Consider the following 10,489-nt stretch of genomic DNA (forward strand, 5'->3'; position numbering starts at 1 on the left):
AGGAGCCCCTCCCCACAGATCTACATACCTCCGCCCGCTCAGGCTCAGAAAGGAGTGGCTTTTCCGGACCTGCAGGGAGGACGGAGTATTTCCTGGCTGTTCCTGTTTACTCAAGGACACACAAGGCCATCCATGGACACAAGGCCATCCATGGCTGTTTAGCCCAGGAGGTCAAAGTTTGCTTTTCTCTGAAAAGGGACTGGCCAGGGGTTTCCAGGCAGTCCACCCACCACCCAACCCAGCCCCATGCCCCCCACTGCACCTCCTAACTCTGGGAGGCGCCTCCCCATCTTTGCCATTTAGATCATACTGCTGATGGGGTAAGCTCTGCCTGTGTACAGGCAGTCCGTAGGCTGTGTATGGAAGGACATCTAGCTCTAGCAGCACACTGGGCTGCCCAAAGCTCTCTCTGCACAGGGACCCAAACTGGCCACCAATCTCTAATTATGTCCCCATCAATATTTATCAACCATTCCCCTGATCCCTACCCCCCCCTTCTGATCGTCCCTCCAGTGTTAGAACCAGAAGGTTCTCCCCACCCCTGCAGAGAAAGTAATCCAGAAACGGCAGAAACCACGGTCAGCAGTGAGTGTACCAGATTCCACTCACTGGAACCCCCCAGGCTATCTGACACAGGAAGGTCAGGCAAGCAGAGGCCAGGCCAGGCAATCCAAAACAAACACCCAGGCCTCAAGGGTAAGTACATCCAATATGGTCCTGAAGTTAGGATGAGACCAAAAGGAGGTGAGAGAGGAACTAAATGGGGTGGGGGGCGGGGTACGTAATTCCAGACCCAACCCTCGAATCCCAAATCTGTCTTGAACAAGAAAAACTCTGTCTGATGTAAGCTGCTTTAAGTAACACAAACCCAAAGACATTTTAATTGGACATTAGCATAGAGTTTTGATAATTAACATAAGGGAGCATTTTCTAGAAAGCAAAGTATGCCCGCTGGTCAGCCACACAGATGGTGCTCAGCCTCAGGGTGAGGCTGCGTGCACCCCAAAGGCTCACTTCATTGTTGGGATTCTCTAAATCCACAGCCACACGTATCCCCTCAGGGCCTCTGGAGGAGGGTCCAGGGGCTAGCTAGCCCTGAACAGCATGTAGAGCACAGGCAGCGCGGCCACAAATGTCACAGAGGTGATCAGCGTGCTGTAGATGGTGTTCCTGTTGACCTGGGCTTCTAACCTCTGCTCCATGCCCGAGAGTGCCAGGATCATGTTCCCCTGCTCCAGCAAGGAGCCGGGCAGAGCCCCATCTGCTGGCTCCACCAGGCCTGGATGCACTGCAGCCTTTGCAAGCTGAACCACCTCAGCCGTCTGGCTGAACGTCTTTTCCAAGCCATCAAGCCGCTCTCGTAAACCCTCTAGACAGGAACGGACCTGCCTGGAATGGCTGAGCTGCTCTTTCAAGGCGGCTGAAAGGACATCCGTGTCTCTGTCTCGGGTGGGGGAAGTACCTGCCTGGGCCCCAGGGCTCTGCCCAGGCCCAGCTCGTACCAGGCCCCTTAGGTCTACCATGAGGTCGTGGAGGTCCCTCTGCTGGAGGGAGTAGCTGGATGCCTGTTCTCGGATGGCCTCCTGGAGGCTCAGAGGCCCCTTCTGTGCCTCTAAGAGCAAGGCCTTCAGCTCCTGTAGCCGCACCCGATTCACATAGGTGGAGCCAGCCACGCCAATCAGGGCCCCCAGGACTGACCCAATGAGGGACCAGTTCTTGGTTCTCTCAGCTCGAGTGCGCTCCTTCTCGTGACTTTCCCGCACAGCGGCAGAGAAAAGGGAGAACTTCTCTCGCTCTGAGTCTTCAGCACGCAGATAGGTTGCACGAAGCCTCTTCTCCTCCTGCAGAAGCAAAAGCTGTGTTACAAAGCAGCAAGGGGGCCCGGCAGCAGTAGCCACGAGCAGACGCTCCTGGGGCCCAGCCTCAGCCCAGCACAGACCCCGTGCTCCGAAAACCTGCTGGGTGACCGAAGGCAGAGTAAACCCAGTCGGGACAGGGAGCAAAGCAATGGCGGGTGGTCAAGATGAGCCATACTACCTTCTAACCCAGCAGTGCTGGGTCTACAGAATGTCCTCTCTGGGCCAGTCCCTCCTCCACGGTGCTCCCTCCGTGAGACCCAGATTATACTGCCCTGGACTGCTAACTCCAGGACGAAGTCGGTGGATAGGGTCCAGAAGCCTGGGGCTCAGTGAGGAGGTTTACCTCCTCACCAGACCTCTGACCACAGGCTAGTGAGTGTTCTCACCTTGCCCCTCCATGACCTGCCAAACCAGAGTCGCTGCCCGGCAAGGAGGGGCTGCCTCCCGAGCTGCCTGTACCTGCAGCATCCTGTGCTCCAGTGTAGCCAGTTCTAGGTACTGGTTATCCTCTCTGGAGACGCGGTCCAAGCGGTCCCTCACCTCCTTCAGCTTGGCCTGGTGAACTTCCAAGTCTTCCCGAGCCTCTCGGACAAGCCCTCGCGCCACCATGAACACTTTCTCTGCCTGCAGAGGGAACGACGGAGGCCATCTCGCTTCCCTCCATACCCACACAGGCTTAGCTCCGTGCCCTACAAGGCTGTGGCTGAGGTGAGTGGGGGTGTCGGTGCGAAAGGGTGGAAAAGAGTCCCTCAGACACAAAATCCTGGCTCACCCAGCGGTCCTCAAAGTGCAGCCCCGGGGCCATACCCATCAGAATCTGCAGATTTATCCGTTCAAGTAGAAATAATGTGCTCCTGAGAAACTGGGAAATAAGGAACACTACACACAAAATCCAGTTAACTCTAGTCTGATGCAAACCACAAAGAGGTGGAACCCAAGTTCCTGAGCTGCTCCACGTACGTTATCTTAGCTGTATCTCACAAGGAGGCCACCAGAGGCAGGGCCGTGACCTCCATGTCTCCATGTTACAGACCCAGAAACGCCAGCTCAGCAAGGTCATGACCTCCAAGGGGAGAGACAGTACGGTGCCTCAAAACCTCCCACGAACCCCATATTCTTGCCTCTTCACTAGCCTGGTATGCACTGGGCAGGAGCAGGAACAGAGGTGACAGAAGGCGTTTCCATTGCCACCAAGAGCTTCACAGCCACAGGCAGGTCTTTCCAGCTCAGCGTACGATGCTGCCCTGGCCCTGGGCCTGCACCTTCACCGGGGCTGTTCTAATTCCACACAGGGCTTTGAGGACACCGTAACGTCCTCACCAACCCCGAAGACACCACGTGGGAAGTGTCCTCTGGCCTAACACAATGGATGTCAATGGCCGGGGACTGACCGGTACACAGAAACCTGTTTTCGGGGTAGGTGAACATGGTTACACAGAAAGCTCCACCCCAGGTGGAGCTATCAAACCCAGGTGTCACGTGAGACATGAGTCAAATCCCTCTATGAATAGTATTCGTTCGAGAAAAGGCAAATGCGGGCATGACTTCCCAGGACCATGTGGCTGGTGATGATCTGGCAGAAGCCTCAGGCCACATTTCCCGAGTCAGAAGGCAGGGCCCAGCACCCCAACTTCCCTCCTCACCTCGGTCACGTTTCCCTGGGCCTCTCGAACCTCATTGAGTCCGACAAACTCTTCATATCTGTCCCACCAAGTCGTGGCCGTGGAGGACGCTCGCTGACGAATGTCGTGCCCCAGGGCTCTTCCCAGGGCAGTGAGGCGGTGGTACAACCCCAGGGCCACCTCCTCAGGTCCTTTCTCTCTGGGCTGGCGAGGGCCTGGGCTGCAGAGAGTCCTGGTCATAAAGAGGTCCCTTCCAAGGAGGCCTCTCCGCTCCAGCACACGGCGCACACCCATGATGTGCCGAGTGGTAAACGCGGTGCTGCGCCCTGTCATCAGGAGATCTGTGGTGGGGGGATGACAGACAGATCAGCTCACAGCTGAGAAAGGCTGGGCCTGAGTCAGACTGTAGGGCCCAGGGGCAGTTCTGAACAAATATCAGTAGAGGAGTCCAAACTGAGTGTTACTCTGTTGTGCCAGGCGACTGCAGCCACTATAGCCGCGGGTGCTCCCAGACAACTCAGGGGAGAACAGGGCAGGGAAGACGATATTTAGGAGATCATGCCTTCCACCTCCCTCCGCAAAGCCACCAGACGCTCACATTTCATCCGCCTTCCCCACATCCCCTAGGTCTCTGTTGCGACTCAGATGAGAAGCCTGGTGCCCGGTTGTCTGATAATGTCAAAGCAAATTCTCAAACCTGAGCTGTGCCCATGCTGACAAAACCCCACAGAGGAGGGGTGCCTGGGTGGCTCAGTGGGTTAAAGCCTCTGCCTTTGGCTCAGGTCATGATCTCAGGGTCCTAGGATCGGGTCCCGCATCGGGCTCTCTGCTCAGCAGGGAGCCTGCTTCCCCCTCTTTCTATGCCTGCCTCTCTGCCTACTTGTGATCTCTGTCAAATAAATAAATAAAATCTTAAAAAAAAAAAAAAAACCCACAGAGGTTCATAAAGACTCCCGGGGAAACTGTGGAACTGAGGGGGGTTTCAGGGAAAGATTTCTGTAAAAGGCCATCAAAACCAACGGTCCAGACACCGAGGGCAGCCACAGCACTGGGGAAGCAGAGTTTTGCTCTATGTTCGAGAACATAGGTTGTTCATATCCCAAGGCAGAAAACTCCCTCCTCAGCAGTCTTCTGAAAAGGTAATCCCAGAAGAAAAAGTAAACAAAACAAAACGCCCAGATCTCTTTACAGAGGAGAGCTTTTCTTAGGTTTACATGAGCCCTTCTCCTATGTGCTCTGAGCCTAGGCTGTCCAGGCTCCCAGCTCCATGTCACAATCCTCACCTTCCGTAAGCTTTCTCCCGCCTCTCCAACCTCAGTCATGCTCTACAGGTTAGGTTTCTTTAATATTTCTCTTTTCAACCTTGCTTTGATGCGTGGGCCCCAATGACACCCACTTCTTGTTACCTAAAGAGCACAGGGAAACTCCCATTACCCAGTCAGTCCTTGCCTAAGCCCAAGAGCAGCGAGGACGCTGAGGACCCCAAGAGAGGCCAGGTGACCACTGCTCACGGCACACCTAGGCCAGCACTCCCTCTCCTAGCCAGCACCTCCCCCCCCCACCCCAGCCCTCAAGTACTGACTCTGGCTGTAAGAGTGACACCTAGTGGCCAAACAACCGGGCCAGAGAGAAAAGCAGTGGGAGCTGTGGACAGGAAGACTGCAGCTCCAGGGATGAAGAAAGTGGCTTCTGGATGTAACGGAGACCAGCCCACAGCATCCCAGCCTCCTCCCTCTTGTGCTGTGCTTGGAGAAGCTCAGGCCCTCTAGAAAACAAAGTTGCTTGAATAGGGATATGCCTCCTGCCCAAAGCGGGTCTGAGCTGAGAGCCACAGAAGGGGACATTCCTGTGACACTGCTTCCAAGCTGGTGCCGCCCCCGGATCCCGGACCCCGGACCCCATCCCCAAGGCCCAAGAAAGCACACAACATCCATGACCCAGGGGTTGAGCTAGCCTGGGAGGCCTCAAGGCCAGCACCCACTGCACTGAGCTGTGACCCCACAATTCTGTGGGTGGACTCCAGAGCAAAGCAAAGCACACAGACTTGCAGCACCACCAAGCACAGCCCTGTCCTTTTCAGCAACTCACCAGAAAGGTGTCCACCTTAGCTGTCACTACTTCCTCTGCCCCCATTCTATCCTGATCCCATTCCACCTCAAGGTTGCTCCCTGCCCCTCCAACCCTGCAAAATTTCTACCTTGCTGGATTCAGCAAGCACTTCCCAGATTTCTTCCCCAAATCTCTGCAGCTTTCAACACCCTGTCTTTTTGAAGTCACTACCCCTCTCAGCTTCCTCCAACCTTCTCAGCCTCCTTTCTCAGCTCCTCCTCTACCAGCCACACACTCCTGGAAGCCAGGAGGGTCACTCAACCCTGGCAGCGATGACAGCTACGTCCTTCTGTCTGTCCTGGCTTCCTCCCTGCTGCTCAGAGCCATTCCTCACAACCTGAGGCTCTGTTAATTCATCATTGCATATCCTTGGTTCAAACCCTCCTGCACCCCCGACAGCTCCCATCTCACTTGCCATGAACACCAGTCCTGCCAGTGGGCAACAAGCCCCACTCCTCTTGACCGTCATCCCCTTCCTCCTCTCTGCCCCTGACCTCCACTACAGGCACCCAAACACGCGAAACCCAACCCTGCTGCTTCCTCCTCAGCTCCAGGCGGCTCACCCTGACTTGTAGGTCTTGGCTCAGATATCACCTCATGGCAAAGCCTTCCTTGACCATTCCCTCCTGGGCCACCAGGTTTATCTGTCTCCATCAGACACATATTTGCCTTCTTCGCATGTTGCCAAGCCCCTCGCTACAACATAAGCTTGGTCACAGCAGAGACGTTGCTGTGTGAGGAAAGGACTCAAGTTTTTTCTCTGTTCTAGTCCCTCCTCTCACCCACCCAGCCTCTCCCCACTCAAACATCTCACAGGCCCTCAGTCAACACAGGTAAGGAGTCCCTGCCAGAGGGGGCAAAGTGGAGAGGTACTTGGGGTCATCTAAAACCTAAAAGGCAGCCGGTGTAGTTGGAAGACAGCAGAGGAAAGGAGAGTGGGCAGAGGAGAGGCTGAAGAGGTAAACAGAGGCCACATTAATAAGGGTCTTGAGGGCCAAGTTCAGAACCTTGCCCCTCCAAATCAATTTTCCAATTCTACCCAGGTGACCGTCTCCTACCAACTGCCCATCCTATAAACCTCCACACCCATACCTCCTCCTCACGTGCAGCTGATGGCTTGCTTCATTTTTCACTAAGAAAATACTTAAAAATTGGAAGACAACTTCTCTAAACTCCTACCATACCTTCCCACCTGCCAGTATCTGTCCAGTTTCTACCTTCTCTCTTGCTCTTCGGGATGAAGAATTCATGCTCTAGGAAGAACAAGCTGTGCCCCAGGTCCCGTGCACCCTCCCCAGCTGACACTACTCACTAATTGATCAGACATCCCTCCAGGAATAGCCCCACTTCTCTGTCCCTCTGTACAGCCAAACTCCTTGATGGATTGTCAGCACTTGGCTCTCTCCAGTTCCTCCTCTCCCATCCTCTCTGAAAACCCTCTCTGATGCAGCCCTTGAAACCACCATGCCACTGGAAATGCTCTTGTCCAGGTCACTTCCACATTACTAAATCCAGTGATCAGCTCTCAATCCTCCTCTTACTTGGCCTATCAGCAGCCTGGGATTCATGCCACCTTCCTCCTCCTTGAAATACCTTCCACACTCGGCCCCACTCATCTCCTGAACCTCTTCACATAGAGTGCTGCAGGGCAGGGTCCTCGGACTCCTCTCTCATCCAGTCCCATGGCTTTAAAAGCCATCTACTAGAATGTTATAAAATTAATTATAGTGATGGTTGAACAACACTGTGAATACACTAAAACCACTGAACTGTACACATTAAATAAGTGAATTGTATGGTATGTAAGTTGTATCTCGATAAAACTATTACTTTTTTTTAAAGATTTTTATTTATTTATTTGACAGAGAGATCACAAGTAGGCAGAGAGGCAGGCAGAGAGAGAGGGGGAAGCAGGCTCCCCGCTGAGCAGAGAGCCTGATGCAGGGCTTGATCCCAGGACACTGAGACCATGACCTGAGCTGAAGGCAGAGGTTTAACCCACTGAGCCATCCAGGTGCCCCAACTATTACTTTTTTTAAAAAGTAATCTCTATACCCAACGTGGGGGTCAAACTCATGACTTCAAGATTAAGAGTCACACGTTCCACTGACTGAGCCAGCCAAGTGCCCCCACCCTTCCTCCCTGCCAAAACCATTACTTTAAAAAACTATCAACTATGCTCTGATTTTTCCAGCCCAGACCTCTCCTGTAGATTCCAGGCTCGTTTACCTAGCTGCTTAATCCACATCCCTGCTTAGAAGATTGGGGATCTTAACTTCCCTTTCCAACTTGCCTTTTCCACAGCCTTCTCCATCTTGGTTGATGGAAACTTCAAGTCCAAACTTCCTTTCTAAAAACAAAATCCCCCCTCCTCTTATCCTTGCCACTGCTACCACCTTGTCCCAGTGACTAACAATGTCTCCCTGCTTCTACTCTAGCCCCTACAGTCTATGGTGAACAAAGCAGTCAGTAGTCCTTTCAAAACACAACCCAGGCTCCTGGGTGGCTCAGTGGGTTAAAGCCTCTGCCTTCAGCTCAGGTCATGATCTCAGCATCCTGGGACCGAGCCCGGCATCGGCATCGGGCTTTCTGCTCAGCGGGGAGCCTGCTTCCTTCTGCCTACTTGTGATCTCTGTCTGTCAAATAAATAAATAAAATCTTTTTTAAAAAAAAGCAAAACACACAACCCAAACCATGTCTCTCTCTGCTCAAACTTTCCAATGGTTCCTCATCTCTCTTAATGTAAAAGTCAAAATTCTTTCCATGGTCTCCAGGGAATCCACTTCCTGGCTCTCAATCTTCTCACTCTCCTCCAATCATATGGACCTTACTCCCCCCAGCTTTATTGCATATAAATTATATATAGCACTGTGTAAGTTTAAGATACACACGTGATGACTCAATACACTTGATATATATATATATATTGCTAAACGTGTACCACAATAAAGTTAGCTAGCACACCCTTCAGGTAATTACCACGCATGGACTTTCTTGGTGTTGCTGGAACACACTAGGCCAACCCCACAGCAGGATCTCCACATCAGTGGCTTGCTATCTGCACTGTTTGCTCCCTTCTCTTTTCTAAGTCCTGCTCAAATGTCACTGCCATGCCCTCCCATCCCAGCACGCTACCCACTTTGTCTGCTTTATTTTTCTCCATGCACGTACGTACATGACCTGCGATATGTGTTTCACTTATTTACTTTGCTTAAGGGCTGTCTCACCCACCAGAACATCAGCTCTGCCAGGGTAGGCATTGTTTTGTTCACTGCTGCATCCTCAGTGCCTATAATACTATCTGCATATAGTACATACTCAACAAAAAAGCACTAAATGAATAAACAGAATTTGCAAAAAGTCCTAAGCCGGCTCTACTATAAAATCCAAACTCCTTCCGGTGGTTTCCAAAACTTTACAACCAGTTATCTAGCCCCCGCCCACAATTCTGTCACCTCCCTCCTATCTCTCTCCACCCATGCGTCCTTTCCTCGGTTCCAGGAATGCGCGGAACTTCACCGCCTCAGCACGCGCCCTTCGTTCTACCCCCAATGCTTTCCCCCTGCACGGTCCCAGGCCTAGCACCTTCCGGTTAAGCACCCCTCCTGGCTTCCGGACCCTCCCCCGGCAAGCCAACCCCCACCTCGTACCTGGCGACCCAACGCGGGAACTGCAACCCAAACAGAGCGCCCGCCACTCAGTAGATCTCTGACCCTTTAATGCCCGCCCCCAGAGTTGCTTCCGGCAGCGGGAGGGCAGCTTCCTGACTAGGAGCCAATCAGAGGGCTCGCGTAGAAGTATAGGCGCCGGGGGTGGGAAGGGGAGCTCCGCTTCCGGTGGCAGGGTCTGGGGAAGGGGCGGCAGGCGCCATGTCCGGCCGCGAAGGTGAGTGTGCGGGGGGTGGCAGGGCAGAGAGGGACAGGGCCCGGTGGGGACTGAACTGAGCATGCTTGTGTCGCCCACAGGTGGCAAGAAGAAGCCCCTGAAGCAGCCCAAGAAACAGGCCAAGGAGATGGATGAGGTGAGGGCGAGCGCGGAGGCGTGGGCGGGTGCGGAGGGACTGGGAAATTTGCCTGGCGTGAACCCTGTCTGCCTCTCCCTAGGAAGATAAGGCATTCAAGCAGAAACAGAAGGAGGAGCAGAAGAAACTCGAGGAGCTAAAAGCGAAGGCTGCGGGGAAGGGTCCTCTGGGTAAGTGAGGACCGAGTAGAGTGAGCTCAAGCCGGGCTAACGCTCTGAGCATCAATCATCCTGGTCCATTTCCTGCCTCATTGGTGAGGTCCTCGCCTCCGCTACGGCGGACCGACCCCGCCAGGCTTCGATTCGCAGCAGCGGGAAGGGGAGGAAGCCAGACCATCTTTGGAAATGAAATCGCTTTTCTTCCAGGCAGTCTGGTCTGTCTTTGGGGAAGCGGCAGAAATGGAAATACCGAAATTCGTGTACCTTAGACACAAAGTCGTAGAGTTGAATTTCCAAATATTGTCCGCTATTTCTTGCCCCAAATTCGTATTTCACTGTTTTTGCTTAAAACATTTCTTGACTTCATCGCTCATATTGCTAATTCTAATAAATTCTTTTGCATCTTGAGTCTTCACTTACAGGTGCGCCTAAACATAGAGCCCAGGCTCCTTAATGTGTTATTGTGCTATATGCTATTTTAATCTAATCCCCCACTCACCATTCTGCCTCTTTTCATTATGTAGAAAGAATTACTTACATATCAAAAGATTTTTTGGGGCGCCTGGGTGGCTCGGTGGGTTGAAGCCTCTGCCTTCAGCTCGGGTCATGGTCCCAGGATCCTGGGATCGAGCCCCGCATCGGGCTCTCTGCTTGGCGGGGAGCCTGCTTCCTCCTCTCTCTCCGCCTGCCTCTCTACCTACTTGTGATCTCTGTCTGTCA

At 53.2% G+C, this 10,489-nt stretch overlaps 1 protein-coding gene and 1 long non-coding RNA gene across 6 annotated transcripts in view; one reads left to right on the top strand and one right to left on the bottom strand.

Annotated features, from left to right (window-relative positions):
- Positions 1 to 852: 852 nt before the first annotated feature.
- CCDC51 (coiled-coil domain containing 51) lies at positions 853 to 9,309 on the bottom strand. 5 transcript variants are annotated; one of them, XM_032867951.1, is made up of 6 exons: positions 9,241 to 9,291; positions 5,064 to 5,246; positions 4,765 to 4,887; positions 3,503 to 3,822; positions 2,319 to 2,483; positions 853 to 1,841 (listed from the first exon to the last, which is right to left on the bottom strand). In XM_032867951.1, exons 4-6 carry the CDS (start codon positions 3,812 to 3,814, stop codon positions 1,086 to 1,088), a joined length of 1,233 nt encoding a protein of 410 aa, XP_032723842.1. In that variant the 5' UTR covers positions 3,815 to 3,822; positions 4,765 to 4,887; positions 5,064 to 5,246; positions 9,241 to 9,291; the 3' UTR covers positions 853 to 1,085. The 5 variants fall into 5 exon arrangements, with proteins under 5 accessions (XP_032723842.1, XP_032723841.1, XP_032723843.1 ...); XM_032867950.1 differs by lacking the exon at positions 5,064 to 5,246 and having other exon boundaries at positions 9,241 to 9,298; XM_032867952.1 differs by lacking the exons at positions 5,064 to 5,246; positions 9,241 to 9,291 and adding an exon at positions 6,775 to 7,360.
- A 60-nt stretch (positions 9,310 to 9,369) lies between these two features.
- Positions 9,370 to 10,489, top strand: part of LOC116873832 — a 2,678-nt gene continuing 1,558 nt past the window's right edge. Inside the window, exons 1-3 of the long non-coding RNA XR_004383900.1 lie at positions 9,370 to 9,475; positions 9,556 to 9,611; positions 9,694 to 9,781. This is a non-coding gene — a long non-coding RNA (uncharacterized LOC116873832). The remainder of the gene's footprint in view (positions 9,476 to 9,555; positions 9,612 to 9,693; positions 9,782 to 10,489) is intronic.

This window comes from Lontra canadensis, unplaced genomic scaffold, assembly GCF_010015895.1.
Source record: "Lontra canadensis isolate GAN:19392208 unplaced genomic scaffold, GSC_riverotter_1.0 scaffold35, whole genome shotgun sequence".
In the NCBI taxonomy this organism is placed as follows: Eukaryota; Metazoa; Chordata; class Mammalia; order Carnivora; family Mustelidae; genus Lontra; species Lontra canadensis.